At 48.5% G+C, this 16,596-nt stretch overlaps 1 protein-coding gene across 1 annotated transcript; it reads right to left on the minus strand.

Moving 5' to 3' along the window:
* LOC144278888 (olfactory receptor 51G2-like) lies at window positions 1-936 on the minus strand. Its single transcript, XM_077840253.1, has one exon. It carries the CDS (start codon window positions 934-936, stop codon window positions 1-3), a length of 936 nt encoding a protein of 311 aa, XP_077696379.1.
* Window positions 937-16,596: the final 15,660 nt, after the last annotated feature.

Genomic DNA, 16,596 nt, shown 5'->3' on the forward strand with positions numbered 1-16,596 from the left:
TCACTTGATGAACACCCTGATTATCCTCGCACGAAGGTGTTTGCTTTTCACGCTGTACACAATTGGGTTCATCAGGGGTGGGACAAGGAGGGAGATGTAGCCCAGGAGAACCTGAAGCAAGGGAGAAGAGCCCTCCCCGAATCTGTGTATCACAGACAGGCCAATCATTGGCGTGTAGAAGAGTAGGACGGCACAGAGGTGTGAGATGCAAGTGTTCAGGGCCCTAAGACATTCTGCGTGGGATGTGATGCTCAGCACTGTTGTGAGGATCATCACATAAGAGAGAAAGATGAGCAGCGAGTCCAGCCCCTCTGTCAAGAGTGCAACAGACAAGCCATAGATGCTGTTCACTCTGATATCCGAACAAGCAATCTTCATAACATCCTGGTTTATGCAGTAGCAATGGGAGAGGACATTGGGTCGACAATATTGGAACTGTTGAAGGAAAATAGGGAGTGGGAGCATTACAGCCATCCCTCTTAGCACACACACCAGTCCCATCTTGCCTATTCTTGGCAGGGTTAAGATGGAGACATATCTCAGCGGGTCACGGATAGCGATGAAGCGGTCAAAGGCCATCAACAGGAGCACGGAGGATTCAATGCATTCAAATAAGTGGATGAAGAACAGCTGGGCAAAACAGGCATCGAGGCTGATCTCTCTAGAGTTAAACAAGTATATACCCAGTGTTGTCGGCATGGTGGATATCGATAAGGCAAGGTCTGTGATGGCCAATATGGAAAGGAAAATGTACATGGGCTCATGGAGGCTTGGATCTGTTTTTATAATGAACAGAATGAGTGAATTTCCTACTATGGAAATAACATACATTAAGCAGAAGGGGATAGAGATCCAGAGATGGATGGCTTCCTGCCCAGGTATCCCGCTGAGAAGGAACACTGCAGAGTTGAATTTGGTTTCATTGACAGCTGACATAATGTCCTGGGCAGGTCCGAGGAGTTCTGATCTTTCCTTCCTAAAAGGGAAAAGGACAGGAGACTAGATGATATTTAATGAGACATCTTTCTGCTCTGAGTGCAAGTTTAGAGACTCCAAGAACCTCAAGGAAGATCAGAAAAAACATAGTTTTGGATTTACAAATCAAATAGAAAGAAAGGCATTTCCAGAGTGGATCAGACCCACAGTCCATCTAGCGTAGTATCCAGTGGCCAGTTCCAGATACTTCAGAGGAAGTGGAAGACGCCCTAAATAGGCAGCTTTGAAATAACCTGCACCCACTAATTAGACAAATTTTGCAGTGCAAATCAGGAAGGTTTAGAGTCCATCCAAGAGTTTTTGAAACAATTCTCACTACTCTAATTGGATTTTCTGAGTAACCATGTAAACATCCAGTCCCTCTTTGAATCCTGCAAAACTCTTGGCGCCATTGATATATTGTAGCTGGGAGTTCCGCGCCCTACTTGAGCGCTTTGTACTTTTACCATTGTGGCTTTCCCACAGACACTCTTTCTGGCCCTCCACTTTTGAGTGTGGCTCATTGTATCATGAGATGTGTGTAAACATATTGCAAGTGCATGGGAAAAACTGTCATTGTATTTATCTGTCCTGCACTGAAGCTATTTATAAACGTGTTTCACTGCCTCATTGTATATACTTTTTTTTATTTTCTGCACTCCTGAGAGTCCAAATTAAGCCACAGCCTCTTTGCAGTACATGAGATCCATTCTTAGGCACAAGTTCTTAATTCAATAACATTGCCTTGAATGGCATCACTCCATATTTACAATTACAATCACCCCAGATTTCCCTGTATAAATTCAATCAGAACAAGGCTCTGTTAACTTTCCCTTACCAAATGCTCCTGATGATACACTCTTACCCCAAGAATCCCTCCAAGAGGAGCTGAAGTGCTTTGCCTGGCCTATGTTGACTGAATCCAGAGATTTCAATCATCCTAAGGCCTTCTCTTCATCCTCACAGGACCTGCATCCTCTCCCCGTGCAACAGTCTGTAGATATTTGGCAAGTTACAAGCTAACGCAGATAGTTACTTCAGTTGGGCAGGTGTGGGGTTAGCATCATATGTCGATGACTAACGAAAACACTAGGTTTGTGCTAATATCCAGTTGAGTGTGCCGGTTACTTCAGCCATGCTCATGTAACAGGTGATGTGCGTAAATTTCATAAATCACTATTACACTCCGCTTTCCTGCACCTCAGCTCTACTCTGCTGAAACACAGATCAGTGGTTCTGTTGTCTCATGACTTTTTGGAAAGTCTTGCACAGGTATTGCAAAGGCATTGTGTTTTTGTCCCAGAATGTAAGTGTTACAAACAGCTACTGGTTAGTTACCAGGTGACGGAATCATACAACTGTTCAATGAACAAAAGGATACTAGCACAAACCCATTGCAAACAGTATGTGGAGTACTTCTGAAATACTTTCTAAAGCAAAAGCCGTTAAGCAGTAAAGTGACCATTGCTCCTGTAGAGAGATTCCAACAACTCTGCTGCTGGCTTTCGATACACATGCATGTCACGGAAGTTTGATTTCTAATACTTGTATTACAATGAAAAGTTTTGGCATAACATTTACACCTCTGTACTTTAGTACACTCATGTCAACCCATTCTTTCCCCTCTCATCTTTTCTCAGAGATGATTTCTCAGGTTTTAGTGGGACTTAAATATAACATCTCTCTTCCGGATTTCTTCACAACCTGAAAAGATTGCAGTGTCTCAGCCCTCATTCAGTCACTTGTCAGCAAACAAAAGCCTAGTAGCTGCTCTGTCCCTGGCTTAATAGGTAATTGGTTGTCCCCAGGTTCTGTTCTGTCAGTCTGAACACTGTACCTGGAGTAGTAACAGGCATTGGATGGCTCTAGACTGTTCTCAGTTGTAGCAGATGAGAGAACAAGGAGTAATGGTCTCAAGTTGTAGTGGGGGAGGTCTAGGTTGGATATTAGGAAAAACATTTTCACTAGGAGGGTGGTGAAACACTGGAATGCGTTACCTAGGGAGGTGGTGGAATCTCCTTCCTTAGAAGTTTTTAAGGTCAGGCTTGACAAAGCCCTGGCTGGGATGATTTAATTGGGTCCTGCTTTGAGCAGGGGGTTGGACTAGATGACCTCCTGAGGTCCCTTCCAATCCTGATATTCTGTGATTCTATGATTCTATGATTGGGATCACTATACACATATATATCACTCTCTAGTACACAGTAACTCCAGCACCTGTTATTTAGCCACGAGGAGGGTTTTCAGGAAATGTATTTCAAAGTCAAAAGCATGAGTATTCATGGAAATGGAACTTCATTTCCCACAGGAAAGTAGTCTATTGCTCTCTCTCTCTCTCTCTCTTACTGTCTCTGTCCGGTATTCATTAAAACTGTAGTGCCCAGGAACCGCATTGGGTCAGACATGGAGCAGAGCTGCCATAAAGAATGTGCATATTGAGGCCAATTCTGGGGATGTTTGCTGTATAACTATGTTGGGTTAACTATTGATATGTTTGCATTATGGCTAGATTGGGTGAAACCAGTATGGCTCTTTTTAGTTTAATAGCACGCTACTTGAAAACAAGCAGGAGGCAAAGCAACAGCTCAAGAAAAGCCATCTCTCAGTCAGCACTTCAGGGAAGTTGAGACACAACAGTGGAGCTAAAAGCTGGGAAGAGCCTATTTCCAGGCTCCAGCCACATTACACTGTGTCTATTGCCAGCACTGGGAGCCTGTCCAGAGTTGAGGCAGCTGTTGCTGAGAGGCTGTTCAGACTGACAGGGACAGACACTGCTGGGGAAATATGAAGGCTCTAAGCCTGCCTGTGCCCCCATCAGAGTGGGAGAGCTTGGGGTCACAGAAACATACTGACTGTTGTTTGAAAACCCTCTTATCCTCCCATGTTATGCTTTATTCCTACTGTTCAGATTAAACAGTATTTTGCTTCATGGCTGGCTGGTCACTCATCTCGCCACTGCTCACAGAGTCCCAGAGGGAAGAGCCACAGATGCCGAACCCACTCTGACCTGCTGGACAAGCACAGCTGACCTGCAGTGTGCTGTAGCCCAGAGTCCAGTCTGAGGGTGGGAGAATGGCGAGATTCCACCCCATAAAAGGCAGGGTACGAGGCCTGACATCTTTCACTCAGAGATCAAAGAGGGGGCAGAAAATTTGCTTGAAAACTCAGATTTCTGTGTAGCTTGAATAACCCTCAGAGGAACATGGGCAGATGTGGGGGAGGGGTTCCCAAGCTCCCTACTGCCGCTTGCCCTCCAGCCCCTGTCAGTGAGTCACCCCGACAGCCCTGCTGCATCCTCTGCCACTGCACAGAACATGTCCAAAACGGAAACAGCTTCCAGCCTTTCCCCTCTCACATTTTAAAGATAGTGAAACCTGCCAACGTACCCAGTTCCTGCTAGAAGGGAGCCGCTGACACCAGAGGTTTTCACCCTAAAGGACAAGGAGTCATCGGAGAGGTGACACGGGCAGCAGGCAGTCTCTGTTCAGATAGGGAGGCAGGTGTCTTTATGAAGCCTGCCGGCACATTCCCTTGAGGGCCACTTGCCCATCAGGGAGCCTCAGCTCCTTGGCTTAGAGTGCACCAGCTGTAACCCCCATCACGGCCAAAGGCAAACTACAGGAGGCAAAATCACAGGGGACGTGTGGTGATCCTACCCAGCTGCATTGCAGCCCAAGCCCTGCTGCAGGCTCTGCTCCTGGAATCTCAGCTTGTCATCACTAAGGCTCCGTTTTTGTCGTGGATGACATGGAAGTCACAGATTCCATAACTTTCTGTGACCTCTGTGACTTCTGAAGCAGCCCCATATGGCTGGCCCAGGAGCCACCTGAGCAGCTCGGGCAGCCCCCAGGTCTGTTGCACTAGCTGCTGCTGGGGCAGTCTCAGGCCCCCCTGTGCCCAAGCAGCAGGAGTTTGGGTGTAGGGGGGCTCAGGGATTGGGATGGATGCTGCTGCTTACCTGGGCCATCTCCTGTTCCTCAGCTCCCCTAGCTCCTCATGCTGCCTCTTCTGGCAGCCGGGCATCACCCTTTCAGCTGCCATTAGTTATCACTGGTCCTATGGTTCTGATTAGTCACATGGCTACCTCGTGGGCAGCCAAGGGGTAATGATGATGCTGTCACAGCTGTGATCTTGCTGAAATAAAAGAAAATAGAACAGTAATAATATAGACCAAGATTTCTCCCCGGCAGCCCCTTTCCTGCATTACAAACCCAGGGTGCACGCCAGGGAAGGGAGATTCTCCAAGGCTATATACCATAAGGGGGGTTCCAAAGAAGATGGAGCTTGGCTGTTCTCCGTGGTGGCCGATGATAGAAACAAGGAGCAATGGTCTCAAGTTGCAGTGGGGGAGGTCTAGGTTGTATATTTGGAAACACTACTTCACTAGGAGGGTGGTGAAGCAGTGGAATGGGTTACCTAGGGATGTGGTGGAATCTCCTTATTCAGAGGTTTTTAAAGCCCGGTTGGGATGATTTAGTTGGTGTTGGTACTGCTTTGAAGCAGGGGGTTGGACTAGATGACCTCCTGAGGTCTATTCCAACCCTAATCTTCTATGATTCTATGATTATATATCATCTAGTCTCCTGTACATTTTCTTTTAGGAAGGAAAGTTCAAAACTCTGTGGACCTGCCCAGTACATTATGTCAGCTGCCAATGACACTAAACACAACTCTGCAGTGTTCCTTCTCAGCGGGATACCTGGGCAGGAAGCCATCCATCTCTGGATCTCTATTACCCTTCTGCTTAATGTGTGTTATTTCAATAGTAGGAAATTCAGTCATTCTGTTCATTATAAAAACAGATCCATGTTGGCCATCCCAGACCCTGGCTTATCGATAGTCATCATAGCCACAATATAGGGGGATGGATAGCTCGGTGGTTTGAGCATTGTTCTACTAAACACAGGATTGTGAGTTCAATCCTTGAGGGGGGCCATTCAGGGATCTAGGGCAAAAATATTGGATTGGTCCTGCTTTGAGCAGGGGGTTGGACTAGATGACCTCATGAAGTCCCTTCCAACCCTGATAGTCTATGACACTGGGCATATTCTGGTTCAACTCTAAGAAGATCAGCCTCAATACCTGATTTGCCCAGCTGTTCTTCATCCACTCACTTTCATTCATTGAATTCTCTGTCCTCCCGTCAATGGCCTTTGACCGCTTTGTTGTGATCCATGAACCACTGAGATATGCTTCTAACTTAACCCTGCTGAGAATAGCCAAGATGGGACTGGTGTCTGTGCTAAGAGGGGTGGCCTTAATATTCCCACTCCCCTTTCTCCTGAAACGGTTCTGATACTGTTGAGCCAAGGCCAATGGCATTTTGGGATGTATAAGTAGGGGCATAGCGAGCAGATCGAGGGACGTGATCATTCCCCTCTATTTGACATTGGTGAGGCCTCATCTGGAGTACTGTGTCCAGTTTTGGGCCCCACACTACAAGAAGGAGGTGGAAAAATTGGAAAACGTCCAGCAGAGGGCAACAAAAATGATTAGGGGACTGGAACACATGACTTCTGAGGAGAGGCTGAGGGAACTGGGATTGTTTAGTCTGCGGAAGAGAAGAATGAGGCGGGGTTTGATAGCTGCTTTCAACTACCTGAAAGGGGGTTCCAAAGAGGATGGATCTAGACTGTTCTCAGTGGTAGCAGATGACAGAACGAGGAGTAATGGCCTCAAGTTGAAGTGGGGGAGGTTTAGGTTGGATATTAGGAAAAACATTTTCACTAGGAGGATGGTGAAACACTGGAATGCGTTACCTAGGGAAGTGGTGGAATCTCCTTCCTTAGAAGTTTTTAAGGTCAGGTTTGACAAAGCCCTGGCTGGGATGATTTCATTGGGGATTGGTCCTGCTTTGAGCAGGGGTTGGACTAGATGACCTCCTGAGGTACCTTCCAACCCTGATAGTCTATGATTCCTACTGCCTGCAGCAAGAGGTCATGAAGATGGCTTGTTCAGACATCACAATCAACAGAATCTATGGCTTGTTCAGAATAGTCTCCATGGTGGGGTTGGACTCGCTGCTGATCCTCCTCTCTTACGTGATGATCCTCAAAAGAGTGCTGAGCATTGCGTCTCACGTGTAGTGTGTCAGAACCCTGAACACCTGTGTCTACCACCTCTGCACTGTCCTGCTCTTCTACGCACCGGAGATTGGTTTGTCTGTGATAGGCAGATTCGGGAATAGCTCTCCTCCCTTACTTCAGATTCTCCTGGGCTCTGTCTGCCTGCTCATCCCTCCCCAATCATGTACAGTGTGAAACGCTAACACCTTTGCGCAAGGATAATCAGGGTGTTCATCACGTGAAGGGTAACTACGTCACCCGGCTCTAGAACTGTTGACACGGGAGATGAAACCACAGGCCACCTATTCCATCCCAGATGCTTACATCTGAGAAGACATGAGCTACTGATTTCCATTCTGTAGAGAGAGGTTCAGAAGGGTTCTAAAGCCTGGAGCAATGGGAAAGGGGCTGGTGAGTGAGGACAGTGCATTGGGGGAAGGAGACCAAGGCAGGCAGCATTTACAGATTGACTGTGTTCATGGAGAGCCAGGAGACCAGTGGGATTCTGGCCCATAATGATCTGTATTGGTGGCTGCTCCCTGTGCTCTTGGAAGCCGTTACCACCGGGCAGAGGTCAGCCCAGCCCCAAAGATGCTCCAAACTCTTCTGTGGCAGGGGGAGAACAGACCAGAGAATGAAACTACTGCAACACAGCACATGGTGAGGGGGAGCTATGCTGCCACTGCAGTGAATCCAGCCAGGTCTGTCACTGCTCAGATGACTGGAAGGCTGGTCCTGTGGACTGGGCACTGCTCTGCAACCCAAGAGAGCTGGGTGTGATTCCATTGCTGTGTGAAACCATGGGCAAGCCATTGGCTGTCTCTGAGCCTCTGCACGGGTGTATAATCGCCCTGCCCTGCCTCACAGAGGTGGCAAAAGAATAAATACAATGGCCATGGGGGCCTCATCTTGACGATCTGTCTGGGAGAAAGCAGTCTGAGGGCAAAGGTCAGCTTCACACCTTGATCCTGTAACACAGAAATAGCTGAGCACTACAGTGAGTGAGCCCAGGCTCACACAGGTTTCAGCAAAGGCTGCTTCCACAAGAAAGGGGCAAACAGATGGGAAGATGGTCTCAGAGACACAGGGAAACTAGGCTGCATCCCAAGAGGTCCTTGGCCTCCCAAAATAATGTAAGTTGGTCCAGTTCTGTTTCTCTATCTTCAGAGCAAAGCCTGTTGAACTTAGCTTGTAGTGATACTTGAAATAGATTAGTATAGACGTGTGACAGCTGCCTTTTTTTAAGCATTTAGCAGAGTTGGGGGTTTTGTTCCCAGCTCAAAGAGAGGGACAATTGTGAGATTCCCCCCCAAGACAGGAAAGGACCTAGTTTATAGTGTAAAGAGATCATATATCCCAGTTTTACTTGATGGCTAGAAGTGAGCTTTTGTTACTGCACAGCATGCAGAAGAATCAGAGAGGGCAGTGCAGAACGGGGAAGAAAATTGGTAGCATGTGACGTCCAGAAGAAAGAGGAGAACCCATGTACCCCCATTGCAGATAGAGGCAAGACACCGTTTTCAGGGTCTTTGCACAGGTACTACATTGGAGAGTGGTTTGGAAGAGTCATTGGAAGGAAGAGAACAAAAGGAGACCCCATCAACCAGAAGGCATGGTTTATATTGTCCTAGGGATGGGGGTTCCATGACCACCACTCCCAAGAGGAGGAGACGGGTGGTGGTGGTTGGGGACTCCCTTCTAGGGAGGACGTAGTCACCCATCTGCCATCCAGACCAGGAAACAAGAGTAGTGTGATGCTTTCCTGGACGTTGTTACGAATTACACCTGGTAGGATATGCACACAACTGCTGCGAATTACACCTGGTAGGACACGCACACAAACGCTACGAATTACACCTGGTAGGACACGCACACCAATGCTGCTAATTATACCTGATAGGTCACGCACAGTTCGAATCTAGGCTGAGGCACAGAAACAAAGTCCACAACTGCAGAGTTCCCAAAAGACACTAAGTTTATTACACTCGAGCGTGGTGCCTCCCTGCTAGCCAGGAGGGGACCCTGAATACAGATTATACAAAGGTTATATACTTTTTAGCAAAGCATGTTGCTCTTGTGCATCGGAAACCTTAGCCAATAAACAAACCCTTGTCTTATCTACCACCTATTCCTGCTTGGTGCATTCCTCGTGCTATACCAGTATGTTAATTACACAGCATGGTCCTAAAGCCATGCATCGGTAACCTTTATTATCAGGATGGGAGGCCTCACATCAAGGCCAAGAGACAAGGAATTAGAGACTGACAAAAACCAGATACTGGGAGTCAAGGCAGGCTGGAGACAAGGAGGAGGATTTTCACAGGGATTCAGTATCTAAGGATCACTCCTCCTGGTGTATGATCCGCTGGCATTTAAACAATGGTGGGCCCCAAACCAAAATGGAGTCACATGTGCTAACTTTTCCTTAACAACGTAGAATTCAGGATGTGATGGAGTGTCTGCCAAGACTGATCAAGCCCTCAGATTGCTACCCCTTCCTACTTCTCCACATGGGCACCAATGATACTGCCAAGAATGACCTTGAGCAGGTCACTGCAGACTATATGGCTCTAGGAAGAAGGATAAAGGAGTTTGCGGTGCAAAGTGGTGTTTTCATCCATCCTCCCTATTGAAGGAAAAGGACAGGTAGGGACTAATGAACTGTGGAAATAAATGTGTGGTCACACATGTGGTGTCAGAGAGAGGGCTTTGGATCCTTCGACCATGGGATGTTGTTCCAGGAAGAAGCATTGCCAGGAAGAGATGGGATCCACCTACCAGAGAGAGGGAAGGCTAGCTAACATAGTGAGGACAGCTTTAAATTAGGTTCACATGAGGATGGAGACCTAAGCCCTGAGGTAAGTGGGGAAGTGGGTTGTATTTTAAAGAAGCATTAATGAGGGCATAGAAATAAACCGTCCTGATGTGCAGAAAGAATAGCAAAGATGGCAGGCGACCAGCTTGGCTTAACAGCACAATCTTTGGTGAGCTTAAACACAAAAAGGAAGCTTACAAAAAGTGGGAATTTGGACAGATGAATAAGGAGGAGTATAAAAATATTGCTCGAGCATGCAGGGGTGTAATCAGGAAGGCCAAAGCACAATTGGAGTTGCAGCTAGCAAGGGATGTGAAGGATAGTAAGAAGGTCTCTACAGGTATGTTAGCAACAAAAAGAAGATCAGGGAAAGTGTGGGACTCTTACTGAATGGGGGAGGCAAGCTAGTGACAAATGATGTGGAAAAAGCTAAAGTACTTAATGCTTTTTTTGCCTTCGTCTTCACAGACAAGGTCAGCTCCCAGACTGCTGCACTGGGCAGCAGAGTATGTGGAGGAGGTGAGCAGCCCTCACTGGTGAAAGAACAGGTTAAGGACTATTTAGAAAAGCTGGACATGCAGAAGTCCATGGGGCTGGATCTAATGCATCCGAGGGTGCTGAGACAGTTGGCTGATGTGATTGCAGAGCCATCAGCCATTATTAAGACATATATGTCAGGGAGGTGCTAGAAGTCACGGAATCCATGACTTTCAGAGATCTCCATGACATTCTTCGCTTCAACCCCAGGGGCCAAGGCACTAGAGCTGGCAACCAGCAGGGCCCCAAGACGGCTCCAGCGACAGGCAAGAGCCTCCTCATGAGGCCCCCTGCAAGGTTACACCAACAGGTGACAGCCTCCTGAGAAGGCTCTCCTCATGGTTCCAGTGATGGGTGACAGCCTCGTGCAGGGATGGGGGGCTGGTATTTGACCATTGGAACAATTTACCAAGGGCCATGGCAGATTCTCCATCACTGACAATTGTCAAATCAAGGCAGGATGTTGTTGTAACAGCTCTGCCCTAGGATTTATTGTGGGGGAGGTCTCTGGCCTGTGCTCTACAGGCGGTCAGACTTGGAGATCCCAGTTGTGCCTTCTAGCCTTTGGATCTGCCCAGTGGTGTTAGTAGCACTGTCCTATCGCACAGGGTGTTGTACTGATAAATATGTTAGAGATTGTGAGGCGCTTGGAAGCTACAATAATTGGGGTCAGAGCTAAGTGCCTTAGAGATATTTCAGCTCTGTGTGCCTCATACGGACGATTTGGGGCATTGAGTGGAGAACCTGAACCCTTCCCAACACCCCTAGGTGATGAGGCCTGTCATTAGCACAGCCCCTTTGATGAGGGAGTTCTGTGCCCCTCATGAAGCTCAGCAGTAAGAGGGGGAATCAGGACATGTTTTCAGAGAGTGAAGGATCTGGAGAGTGTTGCCTGGCTGAACAGAGCCCTTCTGGGCTGCCCCTCGATCTGATCCTGACCCCCACCTGCTCCATGATCAATGAGAGCCGCTCTAGGGCTAGAGGTAGACCTCACACCCTGCATCCAAATTTCCAAGATAATCAAGTTTGGGAGTACCTAGATTGGGGGAGGCATTGTGTGGGTCCAATAGAGAGCTAGCAGCAGGATTGTGGAGCTTGGCTTGGGTCACTCCCAGGTCCATTAAGAATGTGAATGACCTTGCTTACCGAGTGTGTGCATGTCTCATGCCTGACTAGGGGAGGAGACCCTCTGAGCTGTGCCTCAGGAACCCAATCACTCTGCAAGCCCGTCACTGTTATGTCCGGCTGTCTGTGGCATAACCCTGTTCCTTACAACAGGAGGCTCTGTAGCCCAGTGCAGAGGGAAACAAAGTGTCTGCAACTGATGATCTGTGTGACCACTAACTAACCCTCAGTGCCTGTGTTTGTGGGTGATCCGCATGAGATCCTGCCAGCTGCACCAGCTCTTGCAATTTCACTTGCACTATAAAGTCTTGCACTATTTCCTGTCTTTCTTAAAGCCCCATCGTCTCGAATCAAGACACTGCACGGGAATCTCACCTTACAGTATTGACAGGCCCGGCTGGATTATCTGCTGTGCCAGCAGAGCTCCCTCTGTGCTGCAGAGAGCAGGGATGGCCAGGAGCCAGTTACAGGGGTTTGAGTCTCTGGCTTGTTCTCCCTCTGCCTCAGTGGAGTTTAGAGCAGCCTGGGGGCTAAGCTGACTTCCGCCCATTGGTAACGGCTTCCAGGAGCACAGATCACTCCGGCCAAGTCTGAATTCGATGTGGTGCTGTTCTGTGCCTACCTGAAACTCATGGGTGACACCAGCCTCTTCTCAGTGGGGAGGGGGATGAGGAGGTTCTTAGCCCCCCTCACCACAAGGCCCTGCTCCTGCTCCTCTTTCCCCCGCTGGCAGCTGGAGGGTCCGGGGTTCCCCATAGTGGCCCTTTCTAACTGGGCAGCTCTTACCACAGCTTGGCTCTGACTTCCGGCCTGTCTAGTGGATGGGGTTTGGGGGGAAGAAGAGGGGGAAGGGCATGGTCACAGAGTGGATGGGGCTCCTGCCTGTGTCCCGCTTTTACCTTTAGAAAAGGGGGCCATCCTACACTGAATGGGCTGGGCTGGGATAGGAGCGAGCTGTACCTCTGATGGGGAGCTGAGGCCTGTTTCCACTCCTTTGCACTGTTGGGTCAGCACCAACGGAGGGGACAGGGTGGGAATATGGGCCAGAGTCTCTTGCCAGGACTTGTGTGTCAGACCCTCTCCCACAGACACAGCTGTGGTCCACATCTGGGGCATTACAGTTAGATGGGGGTGGGCATGCAGAGCCATAAACGGGCATGGAGGGGGTGGGCTGTCTGAATGGCTTCTCCTGGGGTTCCTGTGTTAATCATGTCTCTGACATGACTCAGTCATAAGCACTTGCCTGAGAACAGAAGGGAAGGTTGAGTGACCATGCCCCTTGAATAGCCCCTGAACACAGCTGGTGCAGCGGCCATGGATCAAGGCCAATGGCATGAGGTAAGTGGGAAAGCGGGATACCAGGATGAAGCACAGGCAGGAATGTCTGTGAGGGGAGGGCTCCTGCCTCATACTGGGAATGAGGGGCGATCAACAGGTTATCTCAAGTGCTTATATACGAATGCACAAAGCCTTGGAAACAAACAGGGAGAACTGGTGATGTCAAGGAACTATGATGTGATTGGAATCACAGAGACTTGGCGGGATAACTCACATGACTGGAGTACTGTCATGGATGGTTATAAACTGTTCAGGAAGGACAGGCAGGGCAGAAAAGGTGAGGGAGTAGCACTGTATGTAAGGGAGCAGTATGACTGCTCAGAGCTCCGGTACGAAACTGTAGAAAAACCTGAGTGTCTCTGGATTAAGTTTAGAAGTGTGTGCAACAAGAGTGATGTAGTGGTGGGAGTCTGCTATAGACCACCGGACCAGGGGGATGAGGTAGATGAGGCTTTCTTCCGGCAGCTCACGGAAGCTACTAGATCGCATGCCCTGATTCTCATGGGTGACTTTAATTTTCCTGATATCTGCTGGGAGAGCAATACTGCGGTGCATAGACAATCCAGGAAGTTTTTGGAAAGCGTAGGGGACAATTTCCTGGCGCAAGTGCTAGAGGAGCCAACTGGGGGGGGGGCGCTTTTCTTGACCTGCTGCTCACAAACCGGGTAGAATTAGTGGGGGAAGCAAAAGTGGATGGGAATCTGGGAGGCAGTGACCATGAGTTGGTTGAGTTCAGGATCCTGACGCAGGGAAGAAAGGTAAGCAACAGGATACGGACCCTGGACTTCAGGAAAGCAGACTTCGACTCCCTCAGGGAACGGATGGCCAGGATCCCCTGGGGGACTAACTTGAAGGGGAAAGGAGTCCAGGAGAGCTGGCTGTATTTCAAGGAATCCCTGTTGAGGTTACAGGGACAAACCATCCCAATGAGTCGAAAGAATAGTAAATATGGCAGGCGACCAGCTTGGCTTAATGGTGAAATCCTAGCGGATCTTAAACATAAAAAAGAAGCTTACAAGAAGTGGAAGGTTGGACATATGACCAGGGAAGAGTATAAAAATATTGCTCGGGCATGTAGGAATGAAATTAGGAGGGCCAAATCGCACATGGAGCTGCAGCTAGCGAGAGATGTCAAGAGTAACAAGAAGGGTTTTTTCCGGTATGTTGGCAACAAGAAGAAAGCCAAGGAAAGTGTGGGCCCCTTACTGAATGAGGGAGGCAACCTAGTGACAGAGGATGTGGAAAAACCTAATGTACTCACTGCTTTTTTTGCCTCTGTTTTCACTAACAAGGTCAGCTCCCAGACTGCTGCGCTGGGCATCACAAAATGGGGAAGAGATGGCCAGCCCTCTGTGGAGATAGAGGTGGTTAGGGACTATTTAGAAAAGCTGGACGTGCACAAGTCCATGGGGCCGGACGAGTTGCATCCGAGAGTACTGAAGGAATTGGCGGCTGTGATTGCAGAGCCATTGGCCATTATCTTTGAAAACTCATGGCGAACCGGGGAAGTCCCGGATGACTGGAAAAAGGCTAATGTAGTGCCAATCTTTAAAAAAGGGAAGAAGGAAGATCCTGGGAACTACAGGCCAGTCAGCCTCACCTCAGTCCCTGGAAAAATCATGGAGCAGGTCCTCAAAGAATCAGTCTTGAAGTACTTGCATGAGAGGAAAGTGATCAGGAACAGCCAGCATGGATTCACCAAGGGAAGGTCATGCCTGACTAATCTAATCACCTTTTATGATGAGATTACTGGTTCTGTGGATGAAGGGAAAGCAGTGGATGTATTGTTTCTTTAGCAAAGCTTTTGACACGGTCTCCCACAGTATTCTTGTCAGCAAGTTAAGGAAGTATGGGCTGGATGAATGCACTATAGGGTGGGTAGAAAGCTGGCTAGATTGTCAGGCTCAACGGGTAGTGATCAATGGCTCCATGTCTAGTTGGCAGCCGGTATCAAGTGGAGTGTCCCAAGGGTCGGTCCTGGGGCCGGTTTTGTTCAATATCTTCATAAATGATCTGGAGGATGGTGTGGATTGCACTCTCAGCAAATTTGCGGATGATACTAAACTGGGAGGAGTGGTAGATACGCTGGAGGGGAGGGATAGGATACAGAAGGACCTAGACAAATTGGAGGATTGGGCCAAAAGAAATCTGATGAGGTTCAATAAGGATAAGTGCAGGGTCCTGCACTTAGGACGGAAGAATCCAATGCACCGCTACAGACTAGGGACCGAATGGCTAGGCAGCAGTTCTGCGGAAAAGGACCTAGGGGTGACAGTGGACGAGAAGCTGGATATGAGACAGCAGTGTGCCCTTGTTGCCAAGAAGGCCAATGGCATTTTGGGATGTATAAGTAGGGGCATAGCGAGCAGATGAGGGACGTGATCGTTCCCCTCTATTCAACATTGGTGAGGCCTCATCTGGAGTACTGTGTCCAGTTTTGGGCCCCACACTACAAGAAGGATGTGGATAAATTGGAGAGAGTCCAGCGAAGGGCAACAAAAATGATTAGGGGTCTAGAACACATGACTTCTGAGGAGAGGCTGAGGGAACTGGGATTGTTGAGCCTGCAGAAGAGAAGAATGAGGGGGGATTTGATAGCTGCTTTCAACTACCTGAAAGGGGGTTCCAAAGAGGATGGCTCTAGACTGTTCTCAATGGTAGCAGATGACAGAACGAGGAGTAATGGTCTCAAGTTGCAGTGGGGGAGGTTTAGATTGGATATTAGGAAAAACTTTTTCACTAAGAGGGTGGTGAAACACTGGAATGTGTTACCTAGGGAGGTGGTAGAATCTCCTTCCTTAGAGGTTTTTAAGGTCAGGCTTGACAAAGCCCTGGCTGGGATGATTTAACTGGGAATTGGTCCTGCTTCGAGCAGGGGGTTGGACTAGATGACCTTCAGGGGTCCCTTCCAACCCTGATATTCTATGATTCTATGATTCTATGATTTTGGGATGTATATGTAGGGGCATTGCCAGCAGAGTGAGGGATGTGATCGTTCCCCTCCATTCGACATTGGTGAGGCCTCATCTGGAGTACTGTGTCCAGTTTTGGGCACAAGAAGGATGTGGAAAAATTGGAAAGAGTCCAGCGGTGGTCAACAAACATGATTATGGGACTGGAAAACATAACTTATGAGGAGAGGCTGAGGGACCTGGGATTGTTTAGTCTGTGGAAGAGAAGAATGAGGGGGGATTTCATAGCTGCTTTCAACTACCTGAAAGAGGGTTCCAAAGAGGATGGCTCTAGACTGTTCTCAGTGGTAGCAGATGACAGAACAAGGAGTAATGGTCTCAAGTTGAAGTGTGGGAGGTTTAGGTTGGATATTAGGAAAAACTTTTTCACTAGGAGGGTGGTGAAACACTGGAATGCATTACCTTGGGAAGTGGTGGAATCTCCTTCCTTGGAAGTTTTTAAGGTCAGGCTTGACATAGCCCTGGCTGGGATGATTTAGTGAGGGATTGGTCCTGCTTTGAGCAGGGGGCTGGACTAGATGACCTCTTGAGGTCCCTTCCAACCCTGATATTCTATGATTCTATGATCAGGCAGCTCACAGCGCACTCAGGAAGGACAAGGACTGTGACAAAAGAACAGCTCTGCACCTTTTTTCATGGCCCATGGATGTTTAACCAGAGACGGGTCAGTGACAGGCCAGGTGTAATGGGAAACAGCATCCACATCCCTTCTCTTTATTGACTGTATCGAGAGGAATTCTGCTGTCGGAGCAGCCATCGATACGGCTCT

This window comes from Eretmochelys imbricata, chromosome 1 (genome assembly GCF_965152235.1).
Source record: "Eretmochelys imbricata isolate rEreImb1 chromosome 1, rEreImb1.hap1, whole genome shotgun sequence".
NCBI lineage: Eukaryota > Metazoa > Chordata > Testudines > Cheloniidae > Eretmochelys > Eretmochelys imbricata.

What these genes read in the sequence shown, in the direction of transcription:
- LOC144278888 (XM_077840253.1), bottom strand. Translation starts at nt 936, where the DNA reads ATGTCAGCTGTCAATGAAACCAAATTCAACTCTGCAGTGTTCCTTCTC.